The 22,289-nt window shown below is 42.1% G+C and overlaps 1 protein-coding gene across 3 annotated transcripts in view; it reads right to left on the bottom strand.

Annotated features, from left to right (window-relative positions):
* ATP8A2 (ATPase phospholipid transporting 8A2) overlaps window positions 1-22,289 on the bottom strand; it is a 353,567-nt gene that overhangs the window by 13,667 nt on the left and 317,611 nt on the right. For 2 of the 3 annotated variants that reach the window (XM_069808117.1, XM_069808118.1), the window contains exons 35-36: window positions 17,570-17,674; window positions 2,030-2,121 (exon numbers count right to left, since the gene is read on the bottom strand). In XM_069808117.1, coding sequence (XP_069664218.1) covers window positions 2,030-2,121; window positions 17,570-17,674 — 197 coding nt within the window. Of the gene's footprint in view, window positions 1-2,029; window positions 2,122-15,516; window positions 15,554-17,569; window positions 17,675-22,289 lie in introns of all 3 variants that reach the window. The other variant, XR_011328953.1, reaches the window with a different exon arrangement.

Raw genomic sequence — 22,289 nt, 5'->3', positions numbered from 1 at the left:
GTCAGATTCTGAGATGAAGCCACAAAGCAATTTTTGGAAGAAGTGGCCTTCGCAGGCTGGGAACTTGGAGCCTGGTGGAAACATATGAACAGTTCAAGACTTCAAACAGAGTGCTTGTAGTGTGATTTAAGATATTGGCCCAGCATGTCAAGGCTACTGCCCTATTCATCAACTGTTCGCTTTGAAGATTTCTAGTATTTAGTAAACAGTTGTACAATTTAGGGTTGTGAAAACAGCACATATGTTCCCTGGATTTCACATGGCCTTGTACATATAGCAGCTATGCAACATTGGAAAATAACATCTGACAAGAGATGACAGAATTTTTAAAGAGTCATGGATATGCCACAAAAAGTGTCTTTCAGTCCCAACAGCTTCACAATCAAAATTTACGTTCATGTGAAAAACAGATGGCTGATTGTAACCTGTCCTGACTCGTTTAGCATTTAATGATTTGCATTTATAGGGAAGCTGGTTATGCAAATTAGCATTTATTTTGATATCTCATTTTTCTTTCCCAATAGCTATTCACCTACTAACAACCTGATGATGTGTTCTACGAGACTAAAAGCATATATCAAGTCTGACTAGTCACCACTGGTGTATCTCCCTTCTGCACCGTGGTAAGTCTCTACAGCAGACTACTTTAACAGCAATTTATTTAAGTGTTTTACGGATGTCTTCTGCCAATCATCGCCTTTGGAATCTCCTCAAAAAGCGTGTTTGCATACCCAAAGCCACGCTGCCATCAGTATCCCTGGCTCCTTGACACAAAGGATTAAATCCTGGCAGGAGCACATGGTCCACAGGGCTGCTCCGCACATTGGCCTCTTTTTGCAGGAGCAATGGGATTGATCGCTAAAGACCCTACATCCCTTGACAGTGATGGCCTTGCAACGGCTCTATGAAGGACAAGGACTAGCAGATCCGTCACTGTTCCACCCCTTCTAGTCAAACTCCCCACGGAAAATAAGCATACGTAAGGCATTTGGGTTCTCAAATCCCAGCCCTGCTTCCATGGCCTGAACCATAACAGTTCTGCCTCAGAAGACGACAGCCAGCACAGAGATTTGACTTCCTTAGGATTCTTTAACAGTCAGGGGCGTCACTTCTCACTGCAACGGCAATATGAAACCCAAATCCTGAGTGCCTGCTCCTTGCCCTGCGTGCAGCAGTACTGCACGCTGGGGGGCTATTTTCTTTAGCAAGATGAGCATATTTTGACTACCAGCTTAATCACAGGAGAGGCTGCCTTTTACCACCAGAACAGGTTGACTGGACTCCCTGGTCCCTTGAGACAGCATGGCCCTTCAGTGTATCTGGACTACAGAGCTGTTAAGATTATTTTTAATGCTACGGAAGCCTTTCTAACACTGACAAAAAAACATCAGGTCCAGCAGATCAAGGCCTGTCACATGTTCCTTTAGGAAGATGAATAAATGGATGACCTACACACCAACAAAAAAAAAAATGCAATTTATTCCAAATAGCAGCAGTAGTAAGATGTGATAGTGCATCTCTTCTCCCAGCAGAGGACAAAGAGGGAGAGGAGGGAGAGGCAGCTCTGCACGCCATGGCCTTCCTCATCAGAAACACACAGAACCCCTAAGTGGCATCCCTGAACTATCGCTGTATTCTCAGCTAACCACAGCTAATAAAACTTTCCATAAAGCAACCATTTCTATTTAAGTTAGGCTCTATCACAACATTTATTTTATCCTGCAGAGTTTTTTTGATTTTACAGTATTCTTGAGACTATCAGAATTTTACATTTAGAGAACCTGCATATTGGGATTTTGTCATTTGGGCCTGTTGATTGGATCCTAGGGAATTATCCACATTTGAGATCCACTTGCCTAGGGCGAAATACACTAATTCCACTTCCAAATGTATGTGTCTTGCTTGGCAGCTCAGCCTCTGCACTAGATTATCTCTACCTACAATTTAATTAAAAAATAATCACCCTTCGCTTCACTCATCTGGGACTGACTGCTGTGAAACACACATGCATACATGATCCGCTACTTACGTGATACGCTTTGCTGGACAGAATGAGCACGGAAAAGGCTCGGAGGAGTTTTCCTACCGAGCCTTTTTAACAAATGATCACGTTCGTTCACGCTGAGGGAGGAGAAAAAAAAAAATTACCAGTGAGTAACCAGATAATTTCAAGGTAAGAGTCAACTGTATTTAAAGTACTTGGCAGCTTTGACTTTGTCAGTATTTAAGATGGTTGTAGCATGAAAAACAATTTTCTCTTTCTTTAAACTGCACATTATCAAAGGAACTCTAATAATGGAAACTCCTCCTTTCTAAGGCCATTTTGTTCAAGTTTCCATTTAGTTAATCTATCCCTGATATTACCATCATTGTGATTTCTGAATGCCCAATGCCTATAAATTATTACAAACGATATCAGAAGTCTGACATCAAGTGATACGTAACATTAAAAAGGAGATTTTTCTTTAGTATTATGTACATGAATCAGGGCACCCACAAACTGCCTTAGAGAGAAGGAGCAAAGCATTGTGGCTTAGCACACGGTAAAACACTTCTATCACACCTGCAAAAGGGCCTGAAGCAACCAAAGGTGAGACTCATTGTTAATTCTGTCTTCTAAAGAACACTCTCATTTTCACCTCCCACACTGGAAAGAAAACTTTCTATCCAGGTTTTGGTTAAAAAGCCCTTTGTTTTACACAGTTCCTGTCAAAGGCCTGAAAAATTATTACTGAATGTACAGAAAGTGAAAATACAAACTTAAGAGGAAAAATACAGTATGCTTACAATAGGTTTAATGTATGTACACAAATCAGTAGAGGCACTCTCCACTCTCATATTTATTAAAAACACAACTCATTTCGTCACAACTTTATGCCCAGAATTAACAAACGATGGCTAAAGTCCTGACCTTTCAAAGCACTTAATTACGTATACAAGTCCCACTAAGTTCAAAGGGGTTTTAAAATAACGTAGGTGTCCAAATCTCATTGCACTGGAGCCTCAAATGACTGTTATGTATCAGATTATTTTGAAAAAGGTACTACACTTTATTGTAGTTCAAAGTTCCTCCGCGATTGGGTTGGTTTTTCCCATCTCACCCTTGTTCAACACTGAGATGGGGCCAGTGCATAGAAGGGATCTGTTTGCTAGTGCAGCTCCTTGCAGTATCTTTATCCCATTTGCACCACATTTACACTGTGTTTCCATTTTCACAGTCTGCTTGTTTTTTTCACATCTTTATTCACAAGCAGTAATTCCACTGGTTATGCTGCAAATGTGGGTACACATCTAAATGCCAATGCTGATATCTTTCTTGGATTAGATTACAAATTCACATACACTTGGTATATGGAATGGAAATCCCAGCAAGCACAGCTGCTGCTGTCAACAAGCTTACAACAGCTTTAAACAACTCCCTTTCATTGAAGCAGTTTGCTAACTTCAAACAAGAAAGTAACCAAAGAAACTCTGAGATGCCTATAATACGTAATCCAGCCATACAGGCTTATATTCCACTTAATAGTCCATTAGGGTAATATCCAGGCTCACAGTCCTCTGTTCAGTGCATAATAAGATGTCCACAAAAGGGAGGAATCCTTCTCTTTTTCCTGTGGTCTCTAAGCTCAGACACCTGAACTAGAAACTTGTACAGCCTATGGACCCCTCCTTAAAATCTTTAGAAACTGTCAGCATTTTCAGACACTTGGTCTCTTCCCCTCCTTCCCTTGGCACCACAGAATCACTCCTGCAACAAATAGGCCAGGTTGCTTTCCCTGCCTACAGTCAGTAGTATTCCCTCAACGTAAAATAGAAGTTGATAACAGGTTTGGAAGCAAAACTATAAACACCAGTTGAGAGTGTCAAACAATCTTTAAGAGCTCTTGGATCACGAGATCTGCATGCGTTCACAGAAGAAAGGATCACAGGTTTCCACTAAAACCAAGGTTACAGCATGGAAGCTTCTAAAAAATCTTGGAAGATCCAATTGGTTAAAAAAACCAAAGACCAGCCAACTGTAAGAAATCAAGTACCTACACAAAGAAATCTCCAACTGCTCAAAGCGGCCAGCATAATACAAAGCATGTACTACAAGGAATCACCAGGTAGGGGGATGGCAGGCACAAAGCAAGACATGAGATTCCTCTAACCTTTAACAGGCTTACAAAGTTGACAGCCTACAAAATCAGTCATTACCAGCGCATGTGCAAACTAGCAATGCTGTATTGTGCAACCTCCTGCTGATTTTGGAGGACTGCTAAGTACCTTGTTAAGTCCACTGACTGGTAAGTGTAGCAAAACACTGCATCTACTGCTGTCCTGTGAATGACAGAAGTGGAGTACTTGTTCATCTTCTGCAGGTAAAGGACATACAGATAGAGTCTTTCCCACCTCAGCAGGAGAATCAGAGGGTGCGTTTGGATAGATGGCTTAAAAAAGAAATCTTAAACCAATCAAAAATACTTGTTCTAAGGGACAAATAAGCAACATCTGCCACAAAATTCTTACACTGAGAATGGAATTAACCACAGCAGCAAAAGGCACAAGGAAGAAATTCTTCATCTGCCTGTCTACCACACAGCAACAGAGGAAGCGCAGGACGGTATCTGCTACAGGCCGATACTGGTTACCTCCTCAGGCTTCTACGTGCAATGTGCGGAGGAAAACGTGCTGTCAAGGGACTTCTGAACAGGAGGGACACATTGCAGCTCGAAGGAAGCCAAAGGTAGACTATCTTTGATATTGCTAATTATAATCAACAATTTCAAAACTGAAGTCACATCCGATTTTCCCATTTGGGAAATTATAATGGATCGTATCTATGCAGAGAAAGAAAAACTCATGGAAGAAGTAAAGCATTTGTGGTTTAAGTACAAGGCATGATTAAATAGACTGCAAGTCAAGACCAGTCAAGTGCTATAAAATGAGCTCTTAATACACAGAGGTAAAACGCAACACAGCTCTTCTGAAATGGATGAGTATTTGATTTATTAACAGATATTAGATCTCTCAATATGAGCCCTGAAAGGAAAAGAAAAGTTAAGTGGGTTTCTTAACTGGACTGAAGTGTTTGCACTGATACAAAAAGGGTCCCTCCTTTCAAAAAAGGTTTTTGTCTTCTACCAACAGATAACAAAGTGAAGACTTCTCAGTCTCTCTCACGCTTTGATGCAAAACTAACGATGACATCAGACTCGCAGGCACCAGGTTAGGCCTTGCTCACAGAAATACTGCTTGTAAATCAATCCCAAGTATTAGCCATGATTTTAAGTGTTAATTCTGCTTTCCAGTGACTCAGAGCCTGTGCCTAAGTCCTCCCACAGGGTCTAAAGACGGCATCTTAAGATGCATTGAGGCAAAAGGATAAGAGATCATGAGATCATACTCTTAATATTGGATATAGTTGTGTTCATACTCAGGTCCTCAAAAATGGTATCAGAATGGAAGAAGTCACAAACCCAGACATCCTTATGGGAGTCAGGGACCTGGAAAGTGACAGTGAAATATGCTTAAGTTGGTTAGTGACCTCAGAAGGGGTAAGGGAGAGAAGCCATCTATGTGTAATTATATGAAGGACAAGGACACAGACAAAATGCTTTGAACTGAACAAAACAAACAGTAGATTAGAACAAAAACTATTACAGAAGTCCCAATTCTGAGGGTTACTATGAAAAAACGATTAAAAACCCTCATTACTCAAGTCATATAAAATCAGATTCAGTTGCTGTCAATAATGAAGAATACCTTGGGCCAGGAATACCTTTGCAATGGCTTCCTAAGAGGGCCAAGATGATTTCTGTCTGCCTGGAAGTCTGGGCTAACATGACATGAATTCATTAAGTGAATGACAAATCAAAAGGTAAACTAAAGGCAACATGTTATTTCATAACAATATTTTCCATTCCACGAACAAAATGACTCTTCCATTTTCGTATCTGAATTGCTCTAAGGTGTAAAGAGAGACCTTAATTTTATTTTTCTGTGTTCTCTTCTTCTCATCCCTCACAAAAGCAAACAGCTCTTAAATCTAGGCAACAAACATCTGGCTTTACACATTCAAATGAGGTGCATCAAAACAAACAGAATAATTCAAAGCTGACCACAAGGTCCCACTGGCTCTTTTGCTCAAATAATTAAAAAAAGATGAGCTTCACCACCAATTAACCTACTGAGCACTAATTAGCATTAATGAGGATTTGCAGCACTTGGTATAGCTTGACCCAGAATGTCCTCCTGAGTCCACTAATTGGCTGGTGGCAAAAGCAGGGCTCACAAAGAAGGGAAGGTTAAAGTGGATGCAGGTGTGTTAAAATTGGATCTTCCCCGAGAAAACACACACACAGCTCAGTTAAAATAAAAATAATTCAGGGCCCCCCTTTTCTTAGAAGAACTGAAGTCTTAAGAAATTAGTTTGTGTTTTGTTATGATTTACGAGGGGAGACAGAGAGCACAGACACACCAAATGGGCAAAGACACTTAGCTGCCATTGGTTTTAACTCACCGCCCTTCTGGATTATTCAGAATTAGTCAGATACACACATATGAAATGATTTGGGTTTGTTCCTGCTTTTCCACTTTCTAGGAGGAAGAACTGAGCTACTAGCAAAGCCTTACCACAGCTACACAAATAAAACACAGAAGCACATATCCCAGCTGCTATCCCTCTGCCTTAAAACCACACAAAGAACCCGTGGCAGAGGCATGGTTCTTCCACTGCAAGACACCCAGCATCCATAGGCAAGCCCAGAGAGCAAGCAAGATACATATGTCCATGGGTAAGCCCAGAGGACAAGAAAGCTTGCGGCTGTTTTTCCTGTCATCTGAATAGCTATGAACCCCTCGCCCCTACTGCCTGCACATGCAGTGTCACTGTTTTTTCTAACCTAGGATGCTGCCGCAGCAATTAGCAACAGGTAAATCATTGTATGGCTTGGTTTGAAACAGAAAACCCTCCAAAGCTTAGGTTGAAATTCTGCCCTTAACTCCACAGCCTCCCTCTTACCCATATGCATTTTCAAATGGAGCAGCAGACAAACCCTTGCTCAGCCTCTTTCTTTCCACTGTCACATATTCTTGTTAAACATATTGTTTCCTGAGAAGCCCTGGCTGGCCTGCATTCCTCTCCTGTTGGAAGAAACGTCTTGCAACACATTGTCCTCACACTGTGACAGCAAGGAGGGAAGGGAGAAAAAAAATTTCTGCAAAATATCCAATGTGGCTAAACACAAGGTAAAAGATCAGGAAGTTTCTGTCCCAGTCAACCTTAGCTGTGGATTAGATTTTGAGGGGAGAAGAGGATACTCTTCTCTCCCTTTTTAAAATTTAGAATTAAAACATAATAATTTATTTCATCTATACATTCCAAACAGTAACTTCCATGAAAGTTTGCTGTTTCTTTGTTGACATGTTTCTGTCACTGAAAGTTACATCAACATAAAACAGGAAGAACAAGAAAAAAAGGTCTGAAACAGACTTCTGCAGCTTTGATCAGTCCTAATCACCAAACTGTTTACAAGCAGACTGTTGATTTTCATTTCAGTCTCTTGGTTCTCAAACTCCATTAAGTTTCTTCTAAAGAACCACCAGAGGTTTGAGCACTATGACTTCTCCCCAAGTATGACCTGGCAGAGGGGACTCATGGATCCCTCTGGCTGCGAGGACACACCAAGTATTCCTGAGCATTTATTCACAAGTTCCATCTCTCATCTTTCATGCAGCATAACGCTGCTTAAAGCCTTACAGCATCGGTCATGGTCCTGGTGGACAAAGAGCGAGTACCATAATCCAGGCAGAGTCTCTGGCTGCACCTCTGTAATTAGCCAGAGGAGACCTGGCTTTCTTCCTCAGATACTCCCTGCTGGCTGAGTGCACTCCCCTAGCACAGCTGCAGGCCTCGGTTTAACTTGCTTTCTTTTAGTTTGGACTCAAGTGCATTACTTGAGTTCACGTAAGGGAGCTGTTGGAGTTAAGCAGCGGGCGAGAGAGCTGACAACTAACACAGACTTGGTGTAAGCAGAACGTCAAAACAACATTCTTACAGACCAGGAACTCAAAATTAAAGCATGCAAATCCTCTCAAATGCAAGCCACGCTAATGCTGAGGGTTCAGCAAAACTCTGTGTGCTCAAATACCCAGAACAACCCAGAGCTGTAGAAGAAAGGCCTGACTGGCTGAGTGAGCAAATATACCTCCATCCTCTGGGCTTTGGAGACATCGCAGAGAGGAATCACCCTCCTACAGAACAGCAAAAGTAGCAACTGTAGGCTTCTGCTGGTTTCTCTCTTTTGGTCCACAAAGGGGAAATGTTATTTTTGGTTATCTAGCATTGGATTGCAGGAATGTTTTACTATGAGGTCCATCAGGGTAGGAGGTCTTTTTAATTTAAAAGGCAAACAGACACTACTGATAATGAAGCTACAGTGTAATCAAAGGAAATCTCCGGAGCATTTCACAAGGAAGCGTCTGAGGCATATAAACAGTAAAACAAAAATCAGCATTTTCTTTGCAGAGTCAGCGTCTACACACACTACTCCTTAATCACTCAAGATCCAGCTGAAATAGAGAAACATCCAAATCCATGCTCCTTTTGCATTTTTCTGTAAACACTCATCAACAAAACCCCAGACCATGACTAAAAGACCAAAGGGTCACCAGGCACAAACCACAGGGAAATGAAGACAGAAGTGTGGCCTGTTCCACTTGCAGGCTAAGAAGTATGAGAAGTTCCCTATCAGAGGTGACTCCTGCACCAAGATAACCAAACTTTAGGGAGTTCCGTGTCCTGGCTGAGGGTTCAGCAGCAGCCAGCTCTCCAGAGAAGCATGCCCTGCCATGGTGTAACATCTCCAGGCCTCGTTAATGCAGCAGCTCCCCTCCAGCTGCTTCCCAAGTCCATGCCACAGCCACAGAGAAGAAACGCCCCTTCCCTAGAGAGGGGGCAACTATTTAAGGAACTTTCCCTCTTTAAGAGTTATATTTGACATTACTCAGCCAAAGGTTTGCCTGTTAAGCATCAAATGTATCTGGATAGGTGGCCCTGCAAGACTGACTTGGAGCATACTTAAAGCAGCCATATAGTAGTGAGCTCTCGAGGCCTGCAACATGGAGTAGAGAGCTCAGCTCACAGACAGCTGCAAGTCGTTTATCCCACCTGGATGTGAAAAGGTCGAGTGTCACACAACTCCAGGAGCAGCAGCAGCTCCATGGACACCCTTTGCGGTGACTGATGACTAAAGCAGTTCCTACCCTTGCCAGTCGGTCGAAGAACCTGACAGTGGTCCCCACACCATCCCGCTTCCTCCAACTCGTTTATCACGTGGACCCACAAACAGTTGAGCGGATCCAACTGAGGAGACAGGGCAAAGGTGGGCCAATATGACCACGGCTGGTAAGGAATGGTCTGGGAAACTCTGAAACCAGCCCCAGAGCCACGTCAACAAAACCCCATGGATCCATGACCCTCACCAATGCCCTAGAGAAACACTCGTGCTACTGGTAGTGTGCTACTTCACCAGAAGAGCAGCTTTCCTTTCCCATTACGTCTCGGAGGTTTGAATGCAGGACCCCAGCACGAAGGAGAGCCCGCAGCCAGCATGCAGCAGCGGGCCCCATGTCGGGTACATGCAAGTCCACCCGTGTCGCCACATCGCCCCGTGGCAGTGGCAGAACCACCCTGCGACAGCAGACGGGGGGCCGAGGCATGTTGCGAGCTTCGGCCAGCCCTGTGTGCAGCACCCGGACTGTATGTAGAGCTCTGGGACCGAATTCTCCACTCTAAGCCCACAAAATCCTCTTCAAGTTGGTCCTTGAAGTTGCATGGCTAAAAACAGGAGGAAGCTTTTCCTTCTGGTGACAAGCAAGGATGATTTACATTTCCTTTTGTCATTAACAACATCCTAAGGCAGAAAAGCCAAACGGATCCCTCCTTTGACTCCTAAAAATCACCTGGACAATCCATTCTAACCTTCGTTTTAGAGGCTGTTACTCCTAAACTTCTTTGAAAGACTGCTTCTTTGAACAGAAGACAGTATTACCAAGCACCTTTTAAAAATACCATCTAAAAAAAAAAGCAGACACTAAACATCACATGCCTCTCTGAAAAGCAACAACCCTAAGAAAATAATAGATGAGATCTCTCTCTTAGAGTGCCTTCCATTTCTAAGCACTGCAAACATTAAGCATGTGTTTATGCATTTCATTACATGGTGGAGGGGCAAGGGGCAGGCATCATTGTCAGCTGTCCCAAAGCCAACTAACTAAACACAAAGTTGAAGCTGCCCAGTTTTGCCTTCAGCCTTTCCAAAATGTGGGAATTGACTCAATTTAAACATCTGAGAAGCAGAAAAGGCTAAGTGTGGCTTGCTGCTTTTCAGCTCTCCTTCTTTCCGTATCAGTGCTGTTTACTTCTTGTCCCTAAGTGCCTCACTTTGCACTTACTCTAGTGGGTGCTTGGTCGTATCCTCTACAGATAAGGTGGCAATGCAGTTGCAATTATAACATTCTTTTCCTATTGACTCATTTTTTCAGAAGTAGTCCCCTTGGAGATTGAAGTTTTCCATGCTTGGTCTCTATGTAAAGATATTTTTTGATTAGTTTTGGGTGTTGGTTTTTTTTTTTTTTTGAAACCAAACTTCCTGGTTTAAAAAAAGTCCACTTAAATACTTTGACTAAATTTAAAATGAATTCTGTGTTCAAAAACTCTGAACTTCTCTTATCAGGTTTTTTCCTTCCTTTTTTTATAGAGAAAAAAACCTTAAAGAACAGCTCAGAGGAACAACAAAAACTGATGAACTTTAAAGGTGTGTAGATACAATTTACAGCAAAGCCCAGGACATTTGGTTGGTCTGCAAAAAACCAAATTGCTTTTCTTTAAGCTTTTAAGTATTTTGTAATTGTCCACTAAAATTTTAGTATCTAGTATAACTTCCATTTTCTTGTCCTTGCTACAGGTAACTCAGTACTTCATTCTTTGCCACGAATCAGAGGCGTGAATGCAGGCTGTCCTGCCTCTCTTCTGAGAAGGGGTTAGCCAGTGGGGTTAGCCAGCGGAGGAGCTGAGGCCAAAGCAGACTGCTGAAGCCATTAGGCTGGAATAGTTGTTATGGAACAGTTCTCCTGCTGTGCAGCCTGGAGGGAAGATTTCTTCTTTTCTCCCCTGTGGAGATCCCCAGTACCCAACCCAGTAACTCAGGATTAGGCATCAGAGAGATTGGCCCCTTAATCAGTTTTAACTCTCATCTTGTTACGTTCTCTTTTTTCTAATCTTTTCTTTCAATTTACAACTTCATTTTGGCCTTTGTGCTGATACTGTACCTCCATCAGCTTCGACTTTGCTAGCAGATTTGATCACAGCTCTAAATCCTTCTCCAGGTCACCAGGTTTTAACCCTATCTGTGCACTGGATCTCCCTCAAGGTTACGTGATGGGCACAATCAGGATGTGAAATAATTAATTGCACTGGATGGAGAAGGCGCATGTCAGCTCCAACTGGTTGGTGCTAGCAGCTGGGCACTTGGGTCCTCAGTGCCAGTGGCAGCATGATAACTCGCCTTTCATCCCTGTGGCCAGCTTCTGAAACCCTCTCTGCCCTCTGCTCCTTCCCACCTCTGCCCCACGGCCTCCCCACTGCTCAACTCGGAGCAGAATCAAACCTAGTAATTTAACAAGTGCCTGACACACAGGGGTTAGAAATGCCGGAAATTAATGGTACATATTAAAATGAGGAAATAATGTGATGATTCCTTACTGATACGGGACAGGAGGGAGAGAGAAAGGGACAAGTGTAAAATAAAACAAAATTATGCATTTTCCACCTACCATACACGAATGTTTACCATATGGAATCAAAGAATTTAAAAAAACCCCACTGATATAATTTTATGTGCCTTTTGCTAGTAAAAGGAGTCTAATATCTTTTTACTAGAAAAGCTGCAAGGAAAAATCGTAAATATGCCAGTCACTTTGTTGTGTATGCTGGTGTAGAAATCTTGCCTTTGCTTCCCAGAAATGGTGTGAAGAACATCTGGAAAAATTGATAAAAAGACTCTGAAACCTCAAAAACCAAAATACACCCCTCCCCTCTTGAACCTCATTTTACACTCAGCTGCACTGGATGGGCCAGATTCAGATCACAGTCATGCGTATCCTGAGTAAATACACTCAAGTCAACGCATTCATGAAACAAGAATTTGGCTCCAAACATCCAATGCCGTTTAACCAGGTGAAAACACAAGACTGAGTTTGTTTCAAATAAGATTCGTTGTACGTGCTGATGTGAAGGGGCCTTACTGGCACAGTCTCCCTATTCAAGTAGATATAATTTGAAATGCATCAATAAAGAGACAAAGTGCTTTGAAATATAATGAGCCTAAGCCTCATTCCTCTTGATCTTAATGAAAAAGCTTGCCTCTTCCTCAGGAATTGTGAGATCAGGTCCTCAGCTCGTTCATGGTTTTGTTAAGAGAAAAGTTAAGTCTGTTTTACCATTTCTGCTTCTGCTGGCGTGAGGCTGAGCGCTCTGCTGCTCTCGGCTCCGTGCACAGCCGCAAGCCTGAGTCAGGTTTCCCGTGTTCTTCTCTTGCTCCTCCCCAGGGACCTGTGGAGTGGGCAAGTCTCCACGGGTACTTGTGTCAGCTCACCGATTACCCACCGGTCACACAGCTATTGAAATGAGATAGGCATCTGCCCTCACCCAACAAATAAAACTAAGGCTAAGATAAATAAGACAGCTCGCTCTCAGGGTGAGAGCTGGTCATGCACATTTCACTAAAGCAACAAAGTTAGATTTGGTGAGAAGCACTTAAATGAAAGAGAATCTCCACCAGTGCGTCTTCTTGTTGAAGGCAGACAGTGGAGACACTGTGGGGAACTGCTGTTTTAGGTACACTGAAAAACAGTATTTGTTTTATGAAATGGAAATGAAAGAAAGAGGTGGCTAGCTGTCATTAGTGGGTGTCTGAAAGCAGCAAGAGTAAAAAGGCATACTGAAAAACGCTGCGCAAAAACACAATGCAGTGCTTCGTCGTCACTCGCAGCTATGCTTCGCTAGTTCTGTAGTCACTTCCCTTCACCTTTGTTAAAGACAAGGCACTGCCTCCCAGATTTCTGAATAATTCGAAGAAATTCTTCCCAATACTTCAGCGATGCAGGCACTTTTCTGCAACACCCCAGACAGGCCCTTCAGTTCCTTGTAAAGTACGTAAATCGTGAAAGCTACATTGTTCTTCAGTATCAAATAATCTTCTAATCCCGGCCTCCAACTGATTAAAAACAGAACAGAAAAACAACCAAAAAGCTACTTTCAAAGGGAGCTCTCTGGCAATTCCAAGACAGAGAAACCCTCTGAAACAGGAAATCTACTGTCGCAAAGAGGGTGCTGCACAGCTTTGCTTGCTCTCCGTTAGCTGGCCAGTGGAGCAATAAAGTGACATGGGTTTCCAAAGTAAAGTTTGCTTTGGTCCCTAATCAGGCTTTACTCCACCTGAACTCCTGCTGACTTCAGTGAGAGGTTAGATGGAGTGAAAAGTGAATGAGGACTTGAAAATTTGGCCCTTTATGAGCCAAGACTTAGTTGTAAACTTATTTAAAGACACAAGAATCTCTGCAGCTGAACTCAATGCCACTTTTGAACACAAACCTGTAGAAAAACTGTTTGTTTTCTTTGTGTAAATCTTGCATGTTAACATGATTAGGTCTGCCGGGCAGGTGTCTCCACATGTCCATGTTTGCTTTGGCACACAAGCTGCCCCTCTCACCTCTCCAAATTCATGTAAATTTAGTGTTAAATCCTGCCTTTTGTTACATGAGAGTGCCAGGGAGCCCCTCTCCCTTCCCGCACCAAGGCTCGCTCACGTTGCAGCTGGGCTGGAGTCCAGCCCAGCACCACCGGGTGCCAGGCTGGGGAGGGCAAGCGCAGGTTCTCATCTTCCACAAGCAGGCAGGTGAGCATGGCATGGGATCCATCGCCAGCCCCTTACTGCGCACTCCCTCCTCTCTTTTTCAAGCTGTTTCTGGAGTTGCCAGCTTTCCAGATACTTGTTTCCCGTGATGAAATCCCCTGCTCCTGGAATCATCTGATTTTGTGATCATCCCAGCTTCCATGAAAAGTAAGTTTTTAGCTGTCTAGATGAGATATACAGAGAAATGAGAACATGATCCTTTACAGCTCAAAACAATACACTTGATAGAATCTCCAAGCATCACTCTAACGTTATTTGCAAGGTTTTGGGGACCCAGCTGTAGTGCTCAGGGTGCTGACACTCTTCCCTGTGCAGACCAGACACTCCCTGATCTACCACTTGGCTTTCTGCTTGCTCCCTGCCGTTGGTAAGACAAAAATTTGCACCTGCTTTTTCAGATCAATACAAGCAAATTCAATTTTAGAAACCGTTCAAAGGGGCTAAGGTTCAGAATGATGTAATGAGCACTAGTGAAAACATTTTTTATTAACCTGGAAAAATGTGTCTAGCAAGAACAGTTGGCCGGGTGAAGACCCTCTTACGCTTATTTAGGTATCAAGTGGCACATGCAGATCTCCCAGCACTCCTTCCCCAAGTGCAGTGAGGACCCCGGTGCTACCCTGCTCACATTTTACAGAAATTCAGCTGAGCCACAGCAAACTGTTGGCATCCTGTTGTGCAAGCCTAGATGCACTCACTGCCTTCTGGTCTTCGTGAATTTCTTTTTGTTTAGCAGATTAATCCTAAACATTCAGATCTTGCACCTCATTTTTTGTCTAAGGTCTAGGCAATGATAAAAGCAATTAGCTCCCTAAATCCTTCTCTTATCGGTAATTGGGTGTGATTTTTTGTTGTTTGTGAAAAACACTGAACAATAATAGTGTCCACTATGTGGGCCAGGAAAATAGACCCTGATGACAGCCAGCTTATCTTCCACAGCTGCCTGAACAAACCAACACCTAATGGATATGTTTTCAGGAACACTTCCAACCAAGAGCTAACACTGTTACTTGGAGGTGATGGACGGACCCGTGCAGTTTTAATGCAACTCTCCACTTCCCATTAGAAATGAGGAGACTCCGGTTACTTTCCCTTCCTGCATAGTGTCACATTGCCAGAAATATCCCAAGAGCAATGGGGCTGCGGGCAGGAGGGGAGAGCAACGCGTGTGCCTCAGCACTCACTTCCACTGGCTTCAAGGACATTTTTAAAAAATAAAGAACATGAACCAGAGAGGCTGTAACTGCAGAAAGTTCCCACTCTGCTTCTTTCCCACCCTCACCCTTCCCTTTGGACAAGCACACGATTTCTAGCAGGTGTGAAAGAGCCAGGAGACAAACAAAAAGAGATAAAAGACAGAGCAACTCTGAAGAGCACTCAGGAGGCCACATCACAAGCACAGCACACCAGCTCCTAGCAGGCAGAGGCACTCTACCATTATCTAGTTCACAGATGGACCACCCAGAAAATCTGGGAGCAATTAGGAAGGAGAACAAACAAATGCATGGAAAGAAGGGGGGAGGGAGAATGGGAAGGAGGGCCAGAAGGGATTCCTTACATCATCTCCATGCAAGCGTTTCGAGAATGAAGTGAAGCTATATGGAGGAGGAACGCAGATGAAAGAGTTTGCAGTGAGAATGCAATAAAATAAAAGGCTATGAAAACATGTAGTGTACGAATGAATTACAACACGACCATTAAATTTACAGAAAGTCAGGACAGTTGTGTAAACGGAGAACATCAAGTTCTTGGAGACACATACACACACATATAAACAGATCAAATGCTGTGTCTCTCGCTATTAACAGTATGTCAACCCGCTTTGCAACCCAGGGATTCATCAGGCAAAAAGCTGACTCACTCTCCTCTCCAGCTGTCAATAACTGGTATTAAATACTGGCAGGAAAATACAAATGCTACAAACCAACACCAATGCAACTTCACATCTTATGCGTGGATAGGAATGACAGCAACAGCCAAGAGGCTCATACGAGCAGAGCCACGTGCCTAGGCACAGCCAGTTTTCTGCTGGCCTGGATTCCACTTTCCTGGCATCTAATCAGTCTGTCAGTCAGCACCTCACAACACCAAGTTACACCTTTCTTGCCTGGGAAGCTGACCTGATTTTGGTACCAAGCGCTTTGGCTCCAACTGACTTCAAGATGACTGCTCAGCCCTCTGAAAACAAGGCCCATTTTTAATTAAATGCCTGATTTCAGGCATCTTTGTTGGTTTTAATTGTGGCACAGAGGGTTGCCTTTGTTGACCAGTGCTGCAAAGTTTGCTTTTTCTTTTTAAACGATTTGATGTGCAGTTCGTGACTTTTGCAAGTGAGCACAAATTATGAACTGTGTTTTGTAAGATCCAAATGTCACAGCAGAAAAATGACTCAAAATAAAAACTGAGCATACCAAGTGTTTTGAAGTGATCTTAATCAATAACACTGTGTTTACTTTGTCTCGGCCTCTGAGAAGCAAACTCTGGTCACTAAGGACATCTTATAAACACATTAAAGTTCACAGAAGCATTTTTTAAAGCTTTTCAGTTTACTATAAACTTGGTAAACTCACTCCCTGATAATTTTCCCTAAAAACAGTGCTTATTAACTCACAAGTTGAGTTGAAAAAATCTACTATCCGCTCGTCTCAGCAGCAGCTACAATATGGCAATTAGTTTACCTTAGAATAGACATCAAAGGCTCAAAGGATGACCCTGCCCCAGAAGAACAAAATCTTTTAAAAGCCCCATTCCACTCAGTTTGCTAGTTTATAAGGTTTGCTAAAATCCAGTTTAATGATCATGTAGTTTCTTAGCAAGTCATGTGGTGCCATATTGTGTAAGGAACAGAAGAGTTAGTTCTAAAACCTTTTTGAACTTAGGAAGCTTTTCCGACCAGCTGATGCAGAACCACATTCTGCGAAGGTAAATGAAACTGTTGGATGGAAAAGCCTCGCTATGATTTTCTTTAGCTTCTTTCAGAAGAGACAAAAGTTCCCACACAACACATACTCTCCCCTTACAATGAAAGATTCAGTAATAGCAATATGTTCAAGTCCATATGGTGTGGATATAAGGGAGAGGCACAACGAGAAACTGAGAACCCTGAAAGCGGGGTCCTGTAAGCTGCAGTGGAAAAAAGCAAAAGCATAAAAAAAACCCCCTTAACGTGAGACTGAATAAAGTTGTAGGGCACACTGGATTAGCCAGTTCCCCTTTTAGCTAGTCTTCATATCCTGAGTTGCAGACAGTTCCCTCCCCTGACATGGTTATCAGATTGACTTTTTTTTTTTTTCCTGGATGTCATACAACAAAGTCCTTTCAAAACCAGTCTGGTCCAGTGGCCAGATAATAGCACTACATGTTACCAGGCAAGAGACTGAGCAGCAGTTGCCAATACAGCCTCACAGCAATAACGCAGGAGAAATTAAACTGGAAGGGCTGATTTTGGGGGGGGGGGGCAACAGACATATGAAAAGGAACAACAATAAATGAATAATACAGGAGAGAAGCCTTCTTACCCTGTCTGGAATCAGATTTGAATGGTGAATGAGAAACAGGGAGGGGAGAGGACAAGAAGGGTCTGTTTTAAACATTAACATAGGCTTGCCCACCTCTTTCCATTACTATCACGAAGCATGGCTTTTCCCAGCTCTCTCGTCTTCGTCTCCAACTCCTGAACTTGCTCCAGCAAAGTTTTATGGTAGGTATGCTTGGCCCTGTACCACAAGGAAAAGATAAAAAGAAAAACAAAACAAAGAAGCCACGTGAACATTTGTTTTGCTACTAACCCCCAATTTTACCTCTCAGATAAGAGGCTCAGGGCCTTCCCTTGAAGGATTTGCAAAACAAGGCACAGCGTATACATGTCAGTTCAGGTTCACAATACCTGGGAAATATTACATAAGAAATGAGAAATGAGAAGGACTTCAAATTCAGCAGAGCTTGACCGCCTCAACACAACACTCAAAATCTAACCAAGCAGCAAAGCTACGGGACTATGGAGACCTGACACCGCTGCCATGGGACTGCTCAGGACCCGGGCATTCAGACAAAGGAGCTGGGATTCATTGAATATTCATGGCAGTAAAACCTGATTCTACTCTGTCTTTTGAGCTATGCACGGCACTGCTCTGAAAACCTGAGGAGAGTCTACAATAATAATTGCTATTCAAGCCCCTTTATTTTCATTTATCAGTCTCACATGATTTGGATTCTCTCCCCACTGAGCTTTCAAAGTGACAGTAACAAGACTGGCTGTGTCCTACTTTCTTGGCTTGGGGATTCAAAGAGCAATCCATGTACCACACGTGCAACCAAAATTTGGAGAGCAATGTCCCCCATGAAGAGACTTGGGCCTTTTTTCCCAAGTTTCACCTACCGCTCCAGTGCTATTACACCTACATTACATTGATATAAGGAGAAAATCTAGTCCCCTCTGTCTTGAGAAGTACAAAGCAATAATACAAAATGCAGGGATCTTTCTCCAACAGGCAGGTTTTGATCAGCTTCCTCTTTTGCGTCACTTAAAGGAGGACAAGTGTCCCATGAGATAATACTGATTTGCAAGTGACTGCACAATAAGCCTGAAAACAAGATGAAGCCAAGTCGGCTGAGACACCGCTATGCTTCATAGCATTAAAATAATATCCTTCAACTCTAGAGACAGCAAAAATTTCTTTACAAGTTTCATAAAAATCTTACATGCAGATACTATAATCTTTAACCAGTGTTGTAAACCAATGTCAAACCCCCTCTAACGTAAAAATAGTAACTGAAGTATATGTAATTAAAATATAATGAAGATGCCTGGGCAGTAAGAAACAAAGACCACAAAAATCTTTGCTGATACTATTTTAGATGACGGTGCCCTGATATTAATACTAGGTTATCCAAGTCCTCTGGTCTTCGTGTTGCTGAGTTAGGCCCCAAGTATCTCAAAATGAGAAGCTAAAATGAAAACTACTTTTCAAAACACATCTGCATTTAAGAGGAAAAAAAAGAGAACAACAAAAGATGAAGCATAGCAAAATCTGGAGATAAAGAGTATCAGGATGTACTTAGAAGGGCACCCTATTAAAACAAACCACCAAAGGCGTATGATCTGCAAGGGAACACCAACGTACTGTGACGGAAGAAATCAAGTAGCAAGGATATTTTTAAAATGCATAATGTTTCAAGAATGTGAGATTACCAACAGCTGCACGGAAATTAATTAGATTCAAGTTCCTATAACTAGTTAGGCTAATGATTAGACTGGTCTCCTCTTTGAGGAAGGGAAACTATAGTGATTAAAATGAGAAAGCTTTGAGCTGTTAATTCTTATAATCTTTACAGTTGACTTCACTATCACACTCTTCAATTTTAGTAAACACATTGAAATTTTGACCTTGAACTCATCTCTTACCTTTTAAAGAGGCCACACTTACTATTGCAAACTTGAAGACTGAGCATGTTTAGAACTCTTAAAATCCTTTATAACCAGTTTTCTCACAGACAAGAACACAGAAATCTACAAGTTATTCAATCTCTCCCAAGATTCCATGTTTATCTTGCCATACACCATAAAAGGTGAGAGATGTTTTTCTTTTCCCTTAGAGTGAATACTGAATTCAAAATTTAACAGAATGAAGCCTGAGCAACAGAGTCCAATTAGTGCAGCACAGCACAAGGAGACATTGCACTGATATTTCACAATATGGAAAAAATACTGTTGTCCTCAAGTTGAGGATACTGAAGTATTCTGTAAGCAGTGTGAAATGATGAAATATATGGGCTCTGCTGTGGTTGGGTATCCCTAAAGCAACAATAAACCTGCAGTTAATAGGTATGCATTGAGTCACTCCTTCACTTGGAAGCAGGAGCATCCATGGAAAAATCAGTAATTAAGTATTTATAAAAGGGCCTGAGCTAACCTATCCACATGTCTCTCCAAAAACAAACACTAAAATATGGTATTACAATTGTCTCAGAATCTGGGCTTGCTCCCATCAAAGCGAACTGCAAATATTCCATGGACTGCTGGCAACAGGACTGGATATTTCATGACTTTTTCACAACGGCACGTTACTAACTTTTGATACACAAAAATACAGGTAGAAGTCTTAGCTTTTACCTTGTACTTTACAAGTGGCTGTAGATGCACCACCAGTCCTCAATAAATTATGAGATGCTGTGGTCGATGTTACTGCTCAGCTGAAATTTGATGCATTACATAAAGACACACTCACCTTTCCTTCACACCCAGATATTAAGATAATGAACCACAAGAATCAGCAAAGGGTTATCTTTGTATTTTGGGTGGCCCTTTCCCTTCCAAGCCAGAGAAGTGCATAGCTTCACTTCACTGCCCTAGGAGGATATTTAGGGGGTTCGGGAGGCCAGAATCTGCCAGGGAGAAGCATGGTTACATTCATAAGCGTTTCTCAAACATGATGACACCTCTACTGTGGTTCATTATCCTCAACACCATTTTAGGAGTCTTGTGCTCCAGGGACTGCAAGCGTGTGCAAGGATGGGAAGAGCTCCTTATACCTTCTCTCTTATTTACACTATGGAGCTGGCAAGTGCAACATGCTTCTTTCCCCACGGTAAAAAAGTACATGAAGATTTTGGTAATGATTGGAAGGCTCAGGAAATTTTTTCACTGTAACACTAAGCACTACACCAATTATTAATAAATTCTTGCCCTTTTGCCTAATTTTGCTGGAACACACTCTGCGTTTTTATGATTCCCACATAGCTTTGTGGCTCAGCTATTTCGAGACTTCCTAGCACCAGTGACATGTATTCAACTGACATGTGCCAACTGTGAGGAAGCACTCACCTTATAAAGCTCCGTTCATTTCAATGGCAGCACAACTGGAACTTTCATAAGGCAAAACCCAAATCCAAACCAAGCCACTGAATTCAGGGTAGTGAACCAAAGTTAACAATATGGCATTGCAGCCAAGTATTAGTAATAAGCTTCCTTCTCTTTTTAAAGAGAGCTTTCCACATTTCCTTGATTCACTTAAAAAAGAAAAAAAAGTAAATAAAAAAGCCTGGAGCTGCAGAGAATATGGAAGATAAGAGGTTCGTTGACAATTGTAGCCTGTGTGACAACAGGAACATGTAAAACTAGCTCTTTCTTCCAGCATTACAAGTTTTGATAGCGGATGCAGCACAGCAGTTTAGAAACAAAGATTTGTCTGGGTTTGAAACACGCTTTCCTATCCCTTTTAACCTTCTTCTAGACAAAAACTGTACACTGTATTTATGGTTCTCTGGTATTATTTTGTACCGAAATTAGGCATATACCTTTTGGGTCACATGGATGCTCCTTTAGCAGACATATGCTTCATGTCCAAAAGAAACTGAAAGGGATAAATTCCATGACCATGAGAAGTCAGAGCTGCTGGAATTTTATGGCCAAAACCAGATTCTGCTGAACTACAGACAGCAATGTGGTGTAACCACTGCTGTGGAAATGTGCCGGCTGATTTCCAGAGGCCTTGGGCTCAAGTTTTGAATGGCAAGCCTCTTGGAAAGGAAACAGACCTTTACTCCTTCCATATGGCAGTGCTGATAGCTGTGTCATTTCATTTATCCTAGTTAAAATGTTAATGGTGTTAATTTTTCAGTGATGGGTTTAAAAAAAAAAAAGCAGCCCTGCTCAGAGAACAGATTTTTTGCTTAATGTTGATAGGAGCCTCCTGTTTAAAATCTGTTGCGAAAATAGCCAGTATATCAATCATACACGTTTGTCTTGAGAGCTTCACAATCTCTGTACGTTCTTGCTCTGAACCACTGGAAGGATTATGTTGCTGAGATTTCTCTAAGAAATATTAAAGAACAGGCTGTGTCAGTAACAGAGTTTTAAATGAGTAATAGCTGAGGATGAGCCTGCCTTGGTCTGGCCTGCTTTACAATTCTTGAGTCATTTTTGCCAAGAACTGATAAGAACAGAGAACAACTTTGGGACGTTCAACTATTATGAAAATATTTCAAAACCTGAAGCGTAATCTTGGACAACTAAATACCTATTTGATCCCTGATGCTGCAAACAGTTCAGCTCCTATTTATCTTTAATCACAAAAGTAGTCCCACTGACTTCTAAGCAGGTAATTTTAAATAATGCCTGACACAGGAGCAGGGCCTGTTATGCTAAATGAATTCAAAGATTTTTTTTTTTTTTTTCCCCCAGAGCTTTAAAAAGCAGGTCATAGACACAGCTAAGTATCTAAATTTAAACATTTTGGCCTCAAGCTTTAGAATTCTAAAATAATTTTCAATTGGAGAAATTTAATAAGTGTAACAAAAAACCCTCTAGTGTGCTAGACTATTAAATCATAG

This window comes from Haliaeetus albicilla, chromosome 20 (genome assembly GCF_947461875.1).
Source record: "Haliaeetus albicilla chromosome 20, bHalAlb1.1, whole genome shotgun sequence".
Classification (NCBI taxonomy): domain Eukaryota; kingdom Metazoa; phylum Chordata; class Aves; order Accipitriformes; family Accipitridae; genus Haliaeetus; species Haliaeetus albicilla.
Note: the sequence above shows the minus strand (reverse complement) of the source record. Positions and strands in the feature narration are given on the sequence as shown.